General features: G+C 34.8%; 1 protein-coding gene across 8 annotated transcripts in view; it reads right to left on the minus strand.

Annotated features, from left to right (window-relative positions):
- LOC116340463 (protein turtle) overlaps positions 1–17,029 on the minus strand; it is a 189,356-nt gene that overhangs the window by 14,483 nt on the left and 157,844 nt on the right. For 6 of the 8 annotated variants that reach the window (XR_004201093.1, XR_004201092.1, XM_031766963.1 and 3 more), the window contains exons 4-14: positions 11,160–11,442; positions 6,807–6,833; positions 6,678–6,708; positions 6,327–6,510; positions 2,955–3,167; positions 2,722–2,779; positions 2,397–2,618; positions 2,124–2,315; positions 1,559–1,999; positions 1,299–1,388; positions 673–705 (exon numbers count right to left, since the gene is read on the minus strand). Coding sequence is in view for 6 of the 8 variants with exons in the window: in XM_031766963.1 (XP_031622823.1) it covers positions 673–705; positions 1,299–1,388; positions 1,559–1,999; positions 2,124–2,315; positions 2,397–2,618; positions 2,722–2,779; positions 2,955–3,167; positions 6,327–6,510; positions 6,678–6,708; positions 6,807–6,833; positions 11,160–11,442 (1,774 nt within the window). In the remaining 2 variants the exon portion in view is untranslated. The remainder of the gene's footprint in view (positions 1–672; positions 706–1,298; positions 1,389–1,558; positions 2,000–2,123; positions 2,316–2,396; positions 2,619–2,721; positions 2,780–2,954; positions 3,168–6,326; positions 6,511–6,677; positions 6,709–6,806; positions 6,834–11,159; positions 11,443–17,029) is intronic. The other 2 variants (XM_031766966.1, XM_031766964.1) reach the window with 2 other exon arrangements.

A 17,029-nucleotide genomic window follows, 5' to 3' on the forward strand; every position in this document is an offset into this window, starting at 1 on the left:
ATGTGTTTGTGTGTCTGTGTGTGAAATGCAATGAATGACAACAAACACACGAATGTTTGAATGGAATGCACACGATATTTTAGGATTTTGTTCCGCTTGTTTTCATCGATGCGGTAATTATTATGATTATTGTTGTTATTATTTGCTATCAATGCAATTGTCAAGTTTCAGGGTTAACACTGCATATAACAATTCAAAATACAAAATGCAAACAATAATGAATCACTAAAACGCAAAGGCGAACACAACCCAAACTCTAAGTCGCCTCGTATGCATTTCAACGATGATGATGACGACGACAACATTTTCCAAAACAATTTCATTTTGTTTATACGAAAATGTTTGCCATCGTGCGGTTAATCACAACAACAGAAACTAACTAAACAATAGCATTGTCGATTCAACAACGACAACTCTTTAATAGCATTGCGTACAGGTAATACAACAATCAAAATAAGAGTGTCGTTTCCCATTTTCAACTTTATTAAGTACAAAAACTATTTAAACCAACATCCTCGGCAATCAGACACGAAATGTGCATGCAATCTGAACGAGATTCTTAAAAGTTAACTACATACACTATTAAAGATGAGAATGACAACTTAAAACAATGGCAAATGAAAAGCAATACTCAAAATGGACAAAATAAAGAAAACGGAAACCATGAAATACCTGCTATGGTGGGTGTTAATGGTGGAATTAAGCCTGAAAAATAAAAGTATGAAATGGACGAAAAAATAAGTATACATACATGTATCTCATAATATCAAGAGAGAAAAAAAAACATAACTGAATAACACAAAGCTGAATGAAATGTATGTAGCAGAAACAAATGCGAAAAACTCAATTGAAAAGGAATTTAATTAAAATATTTGAGTATGCCTTTGAACATTGTGGACTTTATATGTTCAATTGAAGCGGATACAAATATTTCAATATTGCCAATAAGTTATGAATGATATTGGACACATGCAATGCAAAGCAAAGTTAATATATTCGATTGCGAATTTAAAACCCTTTGAAAAACACTTTGATTTCTCAAAGCACAGATCTCGTTTTTATTAGCTGAATAAAAGATGAGAGAGGAATAATGATTTAAGTTGTCCGATGCCCAATATCTTTTTTTAAGAATGGACATCGTATTGAAAAATATACACCACCTAACACATACACAGAGAGAGGATGAAAGAGTTTGCCTACACATATCATAGTCAAACTCTACTATATTTTGAAATAGAATAGCTAACGTATATATATTGTGAAATCGAGATGGGAAATTTGAAGGGAGTAACTCTTACCCATCCCTGGTGATGCTGTTGACCAAGCTGAAACTAATGGTGGTGTGTGTGTTGGTGACGGTGCTTGCTTCGGTTTGCTTGATGGTGTTTCTGAATACGAGTTTCATTTCATTCAGTTTCAATAAAAAAAATGTTAGTTTTCAATCAAAAATATGCAAAAAGCATTGATGATTGAAAAACGTATTTTGTATGATATACACGGTATGTAGATGTCCGATTATTTATTGATAAAGGCAAGAGAGAAAGAGGCCAATACTTACCGATCGTGCGAATTGTAATCAATTTACTCATCATACCATCACCGAGTGCATTTTTACCGACCACTTGAAATTCATATGTTTTGCTGGGCGTGAGACCGTTGATTGTAACGGATGTGCTGCCAGATGGTGAGACTTGAATTGTTGACCAATCTGATACACCGGCTTCACGATACCAAAGCGTATAATCTTGCTTATAATCTGGACCACCACTATAACCGGGCATCCATGTGATTGTAATTGAATTTTCGGTTGCAATGCCAGACACATTGTACGGTGCATGCGGTTGCGTTCCTTCAATCACCAACTGTGTGCCCGACACAATTGTTGCCACCTCATTCGAAACAACACACTGATAGAAACCAAAATCAGATCGTCGAAGATTTTCGATGGTAATATTACCACCGGACGATTTGACACGATTTCGTTGTAATGGCATTCCATCTGTCAACAAAATGGATTTTTTTTTTCATTTTAATTTTTGCAATTTGAGGCGCACACACACGCTTAAAGGAACATTTGCATCTCTATGAATTGAATATTTTGCAGAAAATCAAATTGAAATTACCTCGACGTAGCCATTGAATGTTGGGCCGTTGTGTGCCTTCGGCTTCCTGAGCATCGCAACTCATTTCCACCGATTCGCCGACTTTGCGTTGATAGAGTAAATCTGGTTCGATGGTAAATACGGGCGGCTTTCGTACCAATACTTCCATTGCACCCGATGAACCTTGTGTACCTTGTGCATTGTATGGTGTGCCTATATCAGTGTAAACAAAGTCAGAGTGATGAAAAAAAAACTATGGTTCATAGAATTTTCACTCATAGATTTGGAACTTACATGTATAACGACCCTGATGATTTTGATTTACTCGCGTGAATAATAACGATCCATTATTCATAATAACAATGTCTTTCGTTTGATATGGCTCCAGTAGCCGTTTGTCTTTTGTCCATGTTACATACTGCAATGGTGGATTTGCTTTAATGTAACACTGAACAACACCGGCTAATCGAAATGGAAGGTATTGAACGGTTGGTGTAAACGTTACTTTTGCTGGATCTGGAATGCCCAAGATGAGAAGTGGAGAAAATGGAAAAATAAAAATTTACAATTAAAATGACATTCGAATTTTAAAATGTTCAAACAAAAGAAAAGCAATTACATTCAACATTTAGATAGGCGGAAGCGCTTTGCGGATCACCGATACCATTGGATACTTCCTGAAAATTGAGAAAATCAGAAAGAAAATCGAATTAGTGCTTATTTGTAGTGAAAAAGAATTATTTCTAAAAATAACGACAATGACTGTTCTTTATTTTTTATATAGTAAATTTGTTATTTTCAAAATAAAATATCGAAACTCAAATGGATAGTAAGTAAAAAAAATAGTCTTACGCATAGATATTGCCCTGAATCGTCGGCACTCACTGGATTTATAATTAGTGAGCCATCTTTGCGAATGGTGACACGAGTTTCAAGAGAAGCAACTTCACGCACTGGTGAACCTTCGCGAAACCAGCGCACCGTGACATTTCCGGGCATTGCTTTCGCTTCGCATGTAAATATCGCTTTTTCACCTTCTAATTTTGTTTGATTAGTAGGCGGCACCTGGACAAATGGAAAAAAAAATGATCTCACAATAACATACAGTTTATCATTTCAATGCAAATGAATGCCAATCACAAAGGAAAAGCAATAACATTAAAATGGTGCAATATGATAAAGAGATAGATAAAGAAAGAGAAAAAAGGAGGAAATTGTTCTGGATATGATTTACAGCACACATTTAATTTGGCTGGACTATGGGAACAATGTGATGCATTCAAGTGACACAATATACATAAAAATTAATTAAATAAACGAACGAATGAGAGAAAGAAAAAAAAACATATGAAAACGAGAATAAATACACATACTGAGACGAATCGAAACAAAACGAAAAATTATTACAACAAAATGAAATGTCTTGTGGGAATGATGAATTGAAAAATGGCCAGAGAATGACGTTGACATTCAATTAAAATCATTTTCGGTCAAATTAATAATTAAATCCCGAACACAGAAGAAAACAATGAAATGCTCACTCTATAATGGGATATAAAAGGCACATTGCTCAATATTTTTATGTTTAATCTATAAAAATGGACGAAAATACGAATCATCACAAGAGTCAGCAGCAGAAAGAGAGAGAGAGAGAGAGAGAGAGAGAGAGAGAGAAATCACAGTATCACATTTCGTGGTAGTGAATGAACGAGTGAGTAAGCTGGAAAGAGAGGCGACAACGTGTTGAGTGAACTATAGAAAACAAATGAATGTGTTGTATATCGACAGTTGAAATCAATTTCATGTGAATGAAAAATAATAATAATGCAACACGATTTCATTGATCCGGGGGTGCAAATTGATTGAGAATTTGATGTGTCGCCACCATTTTATAGAAATCCTATATGAATATCGCCATTTTCCCATCAATCAATGGTATAAAAAAATAATGTTATTAATATTAAATTCGTAATTATTCCGACATTGTTGAAATATGTTCAGCATTATGTGCGCCATTGAAATGATATAAAAACGGCTTTATTGGCATTTTTTTCGCATTTGATAATCTTTATACACTGACACCAAGCGGCACAGATATAATTATAATTGGTGTGTTCATTCATTTATACCATCAGTTGATTCGAATTTGGGGGAATGTTCCATTCCTCCCGTCGTATTTTCTTTATTTCTCATCGCATCGACAATATTGCTAAGCAACCGGAAAAAAATTGAAAATTTAATTGAAATCAATTTTCGTTGTTGCGATGCTCAATTACACAAATACATATACTTTTTTTAACAAACAGGGTTTATTATACACTCCAAATATTGTTATTATTTTTGTATACAAAGTGCTTGAATTTCAAGTGTATTTTTCAATGTCCATGTCCAATGGCCTCGACTCGGGTTAGACATGAGACGGGGGGCTGATATTCTTTATTCGTCCAATTCTTTTTGATATCGAAGCGTTTTAAACTGGCGAATGAATTTCATTATAAAAGATATTGTGCCATGGATATGGTTTCTATGGATATTCCGAAAGCTCTACAAAGAATGTCTCGTTCGTTCTCATTGCAAAGTGAAGATCCTTGATGGAAGCCATGAAGAGTCAGCTCGATTTACACGAGAAAAAAAAAATCTTCTTTTTTCATATTTTGTTCAATACTTTTTGGCATCAGAATTGTTTGTTTTTTCCAATGTTTATTTGTGTTATATCAACAATGTTTTCGGACCTATTCAAGTCAGCATGAATAGTGATTGTTACTGTTATGAATGTTGCAAATATATACTTTTTTGTTTATTTGCTACTGTTGCTTGTTCAACTGAGTTTATGTGTGTGTTTTTCATTTTGTATGATCGTGCTTGTGTGTTGTTTTTTTTTTTTGTTTATGAATAAGAACTCTGAATAAGCTATAGTATAAGTGTATGTGTGTATTGGAAAAAATGATGGACAATGAATGCGAATTCATGATTGTATTTTCTATTTGATTTGTGGTGGTGCCGGTTTTTTTTGTTCAGATGGAATATGAAAAGAACGAGAAGTAGAAGTATAGTAAAAAAAATTGGTAAGCTTTGTAGCGGGTCAGCGCATTAATTCGTTCGATTTTTTTTTGTCAATTTTTGGAATATTTTGTTATCCATGTCCGCAGTTGTTGTGGTATTTGTTTTGTCAATTCCAAACTGTGAGAGACTGGATGGATTCTCATTGTGCCCTTAGATATCCTGAAGTGCAGCAACAAATTGAAATTCATGAATAAATGCAAAAACACACACATATATGGATTTTAAACACCAACGTGATTTGGTTTTGGACGTCAGCAGGTTGAACTGTTTTTTTTATCATTGTGAGAAATACAAGAAAAATAGTATTACATAGAATGTTGCCGCCGTGAAGTGTCGTCGACCAGCGATTCAAATCGCGATAAATAAAGTCATTTTTTGCAAACCAAAAATTTTAACCGAAAAGATTTAAAAGAGTACAACAAAAAATTGAATTGCAAATCAAACAAAAGAAATACGGCTCCAATCCGTTTAAAAGAGCCGTAAACATTTCGCATGAATTTTATAAATTGAACTTTATTGTTAAAGAAACCAATCGACTTGAAATGGTTTATTTTTTAAAATAATCGAATCTTAATATTCATCCATGTAATGAAAACATTCACATGAGCAATGCATAAGCAAATTTATCGTCAGTGTCTGTATTTAAAAATAAATTCGAATCAATTGTAATCCGTTTAAAGCTTTCAATAAAAATGAATTTGTTTTCGTCGATGCCTGGAACATCGAATGAATTTTAAATCCGAATTTCGTGTAATTTCCTATTGAATTTCATTTAACTGTATAGCTTATGTATTTCATCTCTCAATTTATGGATTTTCTCGATATTGGTGAGTGAATATTCGCGAAAGGCAAAAACTAAAAAAAAATCAGAAAAAAGAGTCAGCACTTAACAGACGAGAAAAACAGTTATTTGTCGATTTTCATGGAAAAAGAACTCAAATGACGTCACAAATAAACAAAAAGCAACGAAAAAAATAATGAAAAAAGGAACAATTAACGCCTCACACAATAAATTTGTTTTGTTTTAAATAAATCATTTTGGATAGCTAATTGGCTGGTTTGGTAAGGGTTCTTCTTGTTAAACGAGGGTGTGTGTGTATACGTTTTCAATTCAGTTTTTTTAGTTAAATTTTGCAATCAGAAGTAATTGATTTGTTTTACCATAATGACAGCGCCGCCCGCTATTATAACGCGAGCTGTATGAGAGACTTGCCCCTCACCATTGCGTGCGATACACGTGTAGTCGCCGATGTCTTCGTGGCGGATTGTAGATATACGAAGCTCGGTGCCATCGTTGAAAATACCAACAGTAGAAGATGGATCGACTGGATTAGCATCTTTGTACCTTTATAAGAGTAAGAGATAAAGTCAAAGACATAAGTGGAATTTTCTATCGTTTAAAAAAGAGCTTGAAGCTTATCACTACACAAAAAAATGTTCGATCACATAACATTTACATGTATGCCAAGATTTGTCACTGAATTTTGATAAAGAAATGCTTGTGTTACTTACCACAATATTTCTGGCGTAGGAGTTCCCTCGGCTAAAAAAAATCGAATAAAATTGGGATTAAATAAAAAAATATTGTCAAATATTTAACTAAATATTCAACGTCGCCTTGTAAATATTCAACATACATACCTTGGCAATTAAGTATTATTGAATCACCTAAGAAAAAAAAGAATAAAGAAGCAAGAAGATTTTTAAATGGTTTCTTTAAGGATGACAATAAAATGAAATGTTCGCATTTTAAATATATTTGTTTGCTGTATGAAATGCTGTAAAAAAATGAGTACGATCAAAAATTGCGTAAGATTAATCATTGTGAGTGAGCCAAGTTATGAAGCTCTTCAACTGTTCTATTTATTTGTTGGTTCTTTCGCATTCACGTATTGTACATTCAATGTATTTCCATTTGCAAAGAAGTTGTTCGCATTTACACGACAAATCACATGCAAACAGCAAAAAGACAGAGCAAATGCTTGCATTATAAATGACGATACATATTTAAAAACATTGAGCCGTGACAGAGTTTGCAGGAAGGATCATGCATAAGCATTTAAATGGCATAATTATTTTGAATGGATGTTTTCATACGGGTTCGATCTGATGCAAAGAGTTTTATACGATTGCGGTTTAGATAGAGAAATATCAAGCGATGGCAATATTTCATTTTCAGTTATTTGTTGTCAAAATGAACCTATTTAAGCGATAAAGTATACATCCATGCACACACATTAAACACAGTCAATGTGTGATTCCGTTTTAATTTCAATGTTCACACAATTGACGCCATAGGTTTGAAGTAACAGATGAAGCCACGCCGAACGGAAACGAGGAAATGACACTAAAAACTACGAAAACTGAATGAGCGAGTGAGAAACGTGCTTTTGTCAACCATTGTTATCATATATATATATGTACAAATTACCTGAATACATATGTATATTAAAAAGGCAACAAAGCAGAAAGCGACGACAACAACATACACGGATCTGGCTAAATGAGAATGGGAAAAGTTTTCAAATTAACTAAAATCAACTTGAAATTGAAATTAAAACGAAACCAAGGAAAAGCGACAAAGAGATGGAGAAGAGACATTTGCAATCGTACAACAGTAATTATTTTTGATGAGACGCGTGAGGGATGACACACACACAATTTTCTGCAAAAGGACAATCAACAAACGGCACATATTAGTTCTAATTGTGGGATGCGAACAAAATAAGCAGTCGAATGTGATTGTGTCTGTGTGTTTTGTGTACGTGCGTGTTTCTGTGTCGCATTTGCCTGTTTTTTTTATTATAGATTTGCGTATCGTTGTTTTGCTTTTAATAAATCCATTATATATCCAGCACATACATATGGAAAAGGCAAATAGCAATAACGATTCACGATGTGTTTTGTTCATTCGGTTTATGTGATGATTTTTTCAGCTATGTGCTGACAAGCAATGTGATTGCCGCTCTGTGTGTCTATTGCGATTGTAATTGCCATGGCTTTCGTTTCTCTCATTCTCTCTCTCTCTCTCTCTCTCTCTCAAACAGACGCAGTGAAATGCGAATACATAGCCATACAATTTAAAATTGACTTAATTGGAATGTGTCATCGACTGCTATCATCTCATAACTGTTGCGGTTCTCTCATGCGAAATATCCATACAAGTCTCGACTCGGAAAATGTATCCCGAGTATATCGACAATGAGAGAAAAAAAGATCCGATGAAATGAGGTGCAAAAAAAACGGCCTATCGTCATGTGTACCTCTAGGTGCTGTGGAGTTGGAAATTTTCGAATAGATTTCTATTTGCTTTTATAAATGTGATGAGATTCCAAGCTTCATCAAGCATATCTTTCACGTATAATAAACTCACACACACATGCATTTGACTGAATGTTGAGTCGTCACTTTGCTATATTTTCTTATCGTCATTGCGATGAAATCCATCGAAGTTGTGCCACAGCACTTCACATCAACGAGCGAGAAAATAATTGTATGCCAAAATGTGTATATGTGCGCGAGTCAATAAAATGTGAAATTCCAATTCAAAACAAAATAACTTTGCGATGCGAGTGAGCTCAACGCGTTGCATGCAAATATTTCCCATTCAGTCTCGAATAAGTGAGCATTGCATTGGTGGTATCTTTTCAGTTTTTGTTCAACTTTTCTGTGATGTTCTTCAAATCCCATTTGATTGGTATGATGTCAGTTGAACCGTCTAAATATCAATGTTAAAACTTATAACAGCGGCAACATTACATAAAATAAATTGTTTTCAAGTGCGTTCAAAAAAGAACGAAGCACAACCTTGCAATTGCAAATATATTGTCAAAAACTGTGTGCATTGTCAAAAACTTTCCATTATATTTGGAGACTGATTTTACGGTGAACCAAGTACATTGTAAGCAGTTTAATTGTAATACAGGAAGTTTGCGAAAACGATAATTTTGCGTTCTGTTTTATATTTTTCAAGTTTTACCGCCGAACATTCTCAATATCAAATTGTGTGTATGTTATCAAGACAACTTTTTTATCTCCCGTTCTTGTGCAGCCCAGAAAAGTATTTTACTTCACTAAATGATTTGCTCGAGGTAAGAATGTCGAGACATGAGTCTGCTTATGAATAATACACACCTCTATTTCGTTCGGAAAAGTTCTTTTCATCAAAGCGGCAACATCAACGACAGATGAAGATGGTATAAGGGTTATATATAGAAATGACATTTTTCGCTTCAAATGTACTCGTAGTTTCTATTACCTACACGCTCTATTTAATTTTTTCCACATTCGACTACTTCGTTGCTTACTTTGACTTCTTACCTCTCTTGGGACTTTATGCCGTGCTTCCCGTGTTTGCTCACAATCAAACCTCATCAGAAGAATATGACGACAAAAAAGGAGACGAACGAACAACTTGGCTTTCCTCGCTTGCAACAACATCAAGTTGTTCTCTATTTTGCTTTGATGATGTAGCATCGGTGTGCTGGACTGAGCTTAGGTGCAGTTTGACTTTATGAGATTTTTTCTTTATTTCTTCGTATTTTCATTTATTTATATATGATTTTAGTTATAACATGTTCGTTATAACGAATAATTTATGAAACAGCAAGCATATCTAACGACGAAAATTGAGTAAAATCTCTCTCGCTTTTAAATTGTAGAATATTATGTTAGAGCACGGAAATATTAACAAGAGCTTTTAGAGCTTTTTATTTCTTCATTTTATGTCGAACCTTTTCGCCGCGGAGAATGGATGAATGCACCAAGTCGAAATTGGTTTATTAATTTTCAAATAGGTTTCAAGTTTATTTAGCGATTTGATGAAAATACCGTGTGTCTATTGAAATAATTAGACGATAGCATTTTGAATATGAGCTTAGAGTACATGGCAGTATGCATCAAAATTCCAATGTAGAAATTACTGCAGTGGAAATTGTTGAGAAGCCAATGTCTGAATGTAGGTATGCGAGAATATCAACACATAAATTGCAGGAATGATAATAATTGAACGCAACTGTAATTCCACAATTAAAATTCATTATACTCTTTCAATGCCAAATTCAGTTTGGCTAAACGATACCACTAAAAAAATTAACAGCAGGCATATAATGAACGTTATTACGTGAATAATATTGAACTATTCCTCGTTTTCCCCTAAATACACATTCCAAAATGGAAAACATACTCCTTGAAATTCATAAAAAAGGGTCAAATAAAATTCGGCTGTTCGTGTATTTTCTTCTTAACAATAACAACAATCGAATTAGAGGATAAAATGAAAAGCAAGAGCGCGCAACAGTGAATTAGAACCGAAATTGCGATTTGGAAGAAAGAGGTCAGTATCCAAAATAACTGCCAAATGGTATAATATGGTTTAGAACCATAAAATCCACGTAAAAAACAACAAATCACCCATTTTTTCTCATTACCAAGATAAATTGTTGTGATACTCGTATTCATTATCCAGCCCATACATTCGAAACGAAAAGCGTGTAGGGCCATTTGGTTGTTTACTCAATGTTCTTGGTTATGTATACATTGTCGTTGTCGACGACACGGGCATTGGTAACGGCGTGTTGTCGTCGTCGGGCAAACGATTATAATCACTTCGACCGTTTAGAAAGTATAAATTAGCGTTAACATTAATGCGACTTAATGAAAAATCGGTAAACGATGGTGATATATTGTGTTGTGTGCGTTTGAGTTTTCGATGCGTAGAACTTCCAAGTCCAATGAAAAAAGGGATAATTAATTTGTAATGAGTTGAATTCGCGAAACCAACGCACACACATAAATTACGCAATGAAAAGGCCAATGCCAAATAATGTTGTACCATGAAGTTAACCATACACCCATATCAATATTTATAGACTCGATTAGCAGCTCACTCTGTCCTTTTTCATTGACCGATATAATTTTTGTTTCGTTTATAAAACACGTGACAGCATTTATTTGAGACGATTTGAGAAAAAAAAATAGTCAAATATTACTTACCTAAATTTACATAAACTATATCTTCTGGAGTAACGCTAAAACGTGGCGGTGCATGAACATCCAAATGGAACCATGAACCGTTTTTATGTTGATTGGGTGATCGATTCAGGAATACCACTTTACATTCGTACCATCCTTGATCACTTTCACGAATATTGGTCAAATTAAGCGAGGCTGCACCGAACGGTGAATCAGATGATACACGCGATACTCTGCCCTCGTAACCTTCTCCGCTATGGGTTGGATAATTTTCGTACCAAATATATATCGGTATTTCTTGGCCCTGGATATGTTGTACGATGATTTTCGACGTCCAAATATATGTGCGATGGCAGAGGCGTCAAATGCGATGTATTCGATAATTATGTAGCGAGCCGAGAAAAACAGATTTATGTTGCAGACGCGCGCAACAATATTGTGCACGGCAACAGCATCATAATTTGTGATGCGAACGAAGAGAAAAAAAAAACAACAAGAAATCCAAAAGTTAGTATCAATTATTAATTTTTTATGTGTTTTGTTGTTGTTGATGATGATGTTGGCTCATCTCAACTGAAAACAAGAGTTTACGTACAAAGTGGTTATATCTTCTTTTTTTACAAACTTATTAGCTAAACCTTGACTTAATTGAATTATGAGTTAGACAGGGAAAACAGAAAGACAGAGACAGAAACAAAGTGAATAAAAATGGGAGAGAGGAAATTTTCCTACATTACTGCAAAATAACACAACACGAAAATTATTAGAAAAGTTTTTGAATGCTAAAAAGAAAAACTTTTTATCGTTGCTATTGGGCTCACTCTTGCAAATCTCCCTCTCACACTTATTCCGGTTCTATTTTTATGCATTTGCAAACTGAAAAAAAAAAAATAGCAAAGAATGTGAATTTAACGATCCCACACGATACAATTTATTCATCGTGCTCACGCGGTTAAAGTGTGGGGGAGAGAAAAGCTCTCATCGGAAGCAACATTCACAACTTGTGCTTCATGTAAATAGCAATGAAATACGATACAGACTCCGACTAGAAAGTTGACTACAGTACGAATGAGTGAGAGTGAAAATCTACAAAACATATTAATTAACGACAGTAAGCACTTTGTTGTTTCCACTTGAATTTACCATTTTGCACACGAAACAAATCATAGAGCGAGAAAGAGAGAGTTTTCCATGCTATCTTATTGTCAGCATATGAACAACGTATAAAAAGTTTTTTTTTTCGACCGCAGAAATATAAAAAAACGTACACTGTTATTGGTAAGGGAATAAAAAACAACGAAACACATAAAAACTCAACAACATTCATCTATTGAAAAAATTAATTGACATAAGTTCCGGTTTTTGTTTTGGTACTAACAAGGGTGCACATAATAGTCATCATTCATTTCATGCACAATTTTCTATGCGATTGTGAGAATTCGACCAAGAATAACTGCCAATTTTATGTGTGACAAAGGTTGGCGCTCCAACTGTACACACAAAAATTAAAAATAAACAAATATTGTGTGGCCAACAATTCAGAGAATCAGCACAATGAAACAATTCATTCAAATGACCGAAAATATACACATGAAAACGATTCTATAGAATTTGGGGAAAAACACATCAATGGAACAATGAGAGTTTTTCGTTTGTTTCATTTCATTAAAAATTGAAAGCATCCAGAAATTTCCAAAAATCGGAAGGTGATTTTTTCGGTAAACAAGTGAAAAGATTGACACGAGGCGAATTTTTTTATGTGCATTGCTTGTATTAATAGGCTTTCCTATCTCCAAACGAATCCCGGGGGTATCAATTCAAAGCTATAGAACGCGTTAACTCGAACGCTTCGGCTTGATTGCGTCAAATAGTGTTTCCATTGCCAGTTGTCATAAAAAATGTTAAACCTACCACTGATGAGAAAAATGATGAGAAAAAACACCGCATAAGAAAAAAGAAACTTAAAAATAAAATTGCCATAAAAAATGCATGTTTGCGATAGTCGTCGCAATGTTTTTTAGAAGTACATGATTTGGTTTGATCTACTTTAATAAACATGGCTTGTCAGTCATACTTTTTTGCATGTGCCAGCCACTCTTCGCCATTTACCCTGTCTTTTTCCACGAAAACATGACAACATCGCGCGCCCATCCAAAAATGTTCGTAGATAATCATTTTGTTGGTTACCAAATACCGTGCATACAGTTTTTTTTTGCTTGAAACGTACGTATTTAGTTCGGTTGCGTTTTGGGTGATGGTTCCATTCGCCGGTTATTTGCCCGAGCAAATTTTTCGGTTTGATTAATTAAAAAAGTTACCAAATAAACAAGAGCGCGTACTTTGACGCGCGCACACACACGTCCAGAAGAAGCCAAAAACCAAAGTAAAATTCAGCGAACGTCATCGTTTCTGCGTTGTGTGTTTTGATAGCGGTTTGAATATAATGTGAGCATGTTCGAATTTGGACAATCAAATATGACGTCTCTATAAACTCATGGACGATTGTTGACACCGCTGGGGAAAAATCAGCTAATATCAAAGTAGAAAACTTGTGACATGCATATTGGATGGAAAAGCTACCGTTCATATGTGCGGATTTTACTCCTGGTAACAGCGTGAATATATGCATCGTTGTGCCATAAACATTCAGCCGAGCGACGTGTGCATTGAAGTTGGGTATAATTTTTGGTTTCTAATTAAGTTTTAGTTTTGTTTTTGTACTTTTCCATTTCTAAACGAATGATTATGCGCACCACTTGCGAATTATTTGGATGATGAATCCATCAGAATGCCATTGAAACGAGCAACATAATGAATTAATGTTGACGATAAGTTTATCGAGTATTAAGCATTGAATGTGATTCAAGGATTTATTCGAACGTTTTGAAATGACATGATTCAATCTCGCGAACAAATAGATTGTATGGCATTTGTTGTGCACAAATCGCCTACAGTGATAGCAATTCTGCCATTGAAATCGGTTTATCTAGCCAATTTAAGGCTCGAAATTCCACTCAAAATGCATACCAAATAAAAACCAAACCGTAATCGAATATAGTTTTTATGGACCCATTCATGAAAATCCGTGCTCCAAAAGCTATAAAACCATTCATATAGAAACGAAAATCCTATTCAAAGTGACATAAATTGTCGTACAGATTATGCTTTTACCAGCCAATCCCTCCAACTATCAGTTTATGTCAGACACAATTTTTATCCATTCTTTCTGCAGGGATAAAATCAATACATTGCTCGTCTTCTGTTCAATTTTCGTTATTATCTGTGTTATTTTACGCAATATAATGAATAAATCCATTCGTCGAAATGTGTGCGTTGCCACTTGTACCGAAATACATAAAATAATATGAGTTAATGCATGAACAGCTTGTGGTCGTTTCTAAATTGCTTCAACACCTCACTTTAGTGTTCAAATTAAATGTTTGCCATTGTAGGGAACTATTCATTGTGGAAAAAGACAGCAAGTGAGCGAGCGAGAGATAGAAAAAGTAGAACAGAAATAACCAAACTTAAATTGCGGCCCGAGAAAATCGAATGGCTGCTGATTGAAGTTTTATATAGTGTCGAAAAATGTTGAGCCGTCGGATTTTCTACCTTCGTTGAAATAAACAAATGGCGTGTACAAAGTTTGTTCGCATTTTTCTGGTTCAATTTATGTGTTTGCGTACATTTAATTTGGCTGTTCGAAATACATTTTTCCGATGAAATTCATCAAAAACAAAAAGCAGAACAACTATTGCAATCAACATCACACAGTCAGTGCGCTCGCTCTGCACATATCCAGATAGATATCGATGTATTTATGGCAAAAGTTTTGTTGATTGAAAACAATGACCACACACAAGAGACGGAAGATAAATGAGAGAGAAATTCCAAGTAAAATGTCCAAGACCGAATGCAATTTTCGGCGCACGAAAAGACTGTACACCAGCAATTTTTATCTTAAAAATGAAAATTATTCGGAAGTTTCTGTATACGAAAATGAAAACCGGAAAGTTTGGTGCGCTGAGTTCAAAAGTTTAGCATTCGATTTCTGCATAATTTAATGTGATTTAGATGTGTTGCGGTTGATGTGACCGAATAGTTTTCGGAGGAAAATGAAAACCGAAACTGCATATTTCAACTATTTTGCCAAACAATAACGGAATAGCGCTGGTATCTCTCAGACTAAATTACCTTTGGGCCATATTTCGACAGAAAAACAATTTTTCATTCCAACTATACCGTATACTATCAAATGCTCATTGAAACACGGTTTTCATTCGTGTGGCAAAACTTTTCGTTGCCAAATGCTAATACTTATACTACAGTGAATAAGCTGGCGTTCATATGCAACTTTTATGGGGTTCGAATGTATTTTTAAGCAAATTCTTAATAGTCACTGAATATATATTAACCAACGACAATTTTCAAAGTAAAAATTTGACTTTTTATCATCACCATTAAAAATTATCTTTCTTCATCCGTTTTTCGACAAACTCGTAGATTTTTTAATCATTCTCATCTGCATGACACCAACGTCCATTTTTGCTCATTAAACTTTGATCTATGCCTTTGTTCAACCTATGACATTTTTACTTGAAGCTGACATTTTTAAGCCACCAGCATTTGCATTTTCGAAACATTAGTTTCTTCCGCATGGGCCATTTCGCTGAATAGGATATTTTGGTGTAGAGGTTAAAGATCATTGCTACGTTGGTTTACCGTTTTTTGCGCACTGGTAATGGCCCCAGAGAGAAAGAGAAGAAGAAAGAGAGTGGATATTGGCATAATCAGCAGAAAAGTGCAAAATTGAGGTCAAAATGTTAGAATTATTGAGCACATGTACGAAACGAGCTCTATAATTTGTAGGTTATTCATTCTTCTTTTTTCTTTCTCTCTCTCTGGTTTCTTTCGCTTTATTTACTTTTTATTGTATCTTTGTGTGGCGCATTTTGTTTCAGGGTTTCATGTGCTTTTGGATGATTTCACGTGATTTGGGTGTGGTATAGGACAGCGGCGCTTCATGAATGTATATGTGTGTGCAAGCACACAAAGAATGGCTGTTTACTTTTGGCACCACTGCAGACATGGAGCCGTATTATTAATTAAAAAGCAAGACGAAATAATTTATAAATGGCAAATAAAAACACTGAACCGCAGACAATTACCACATTCACATCCTTCACCATATAATTTTCATGTGTGCTACTGTTACTGCTGTTTGTATGTTTTTTTTTTCTTCTTTCGCTCTGTTCAGCTCTCTGCCCATGCATATATGTTTCAGATGCCCGTATTGCACTGATGGCGTTCAATAGTTTTTGGTCGGGCTTGTACCGACAATAAATAACTATAGCAAACACCTGTGTATATTTGTAGCTGAGAGATGAAAATAATAACGAAAACAGCAGAAAAATAGCTTTTTATATGCGGGGATTTGATTTATGATGATAATATCCACAGGCGGGACGAGCACAAGCATTTCACTAACCCGCCAGCTACACACACACAGCAGCCAACATTACTTCGAGTGTGTAAACGCATGAACTTGTGTTACTGTGGTGAGCATTCGCGCAAACATTGTTTCGCTTTCTGTTTTTCTGCATAACAAGAAAAAAAAACACCAACGAAAACTATGGCTGTTTCTGTTGGCGCCCGGCGAAAACAATTTGAAATTGGGTTTGCACACACGCTGACATTGCAATTGTGATATGCGTTTACATGCCATATCTACTCGATTTATTCACCAAAACTATTCCGCACTTAATTGAAAATGCTTTATTTTTGCGCATCATACATATATTTGTACACCGGGAATATATTGCATTTTATTTGAAATTAGAATTTTAAGTTTGACTTTTCGATTGGAGGGTGGATTGTACGTTGCTAAGCAA

Source organism: Contarinia nasturtii, unplaced genomic scaffold, assembly GCF_009176525.2.
Source record: "Contarinia nasturtii isolate CC-2019 unplaced genomic scaffold, AAFC_CNas_1.1 Cnas_scaffold_695, whole genome shotgun sequence".
NCBI classification, from domain to species: domain Eukaryota; kingdom Metazoa; phylum Arthropoda; class Insecta; order Diptera; family Cecidomyiidae; genus Contarinia; species Contarinia nasturtii.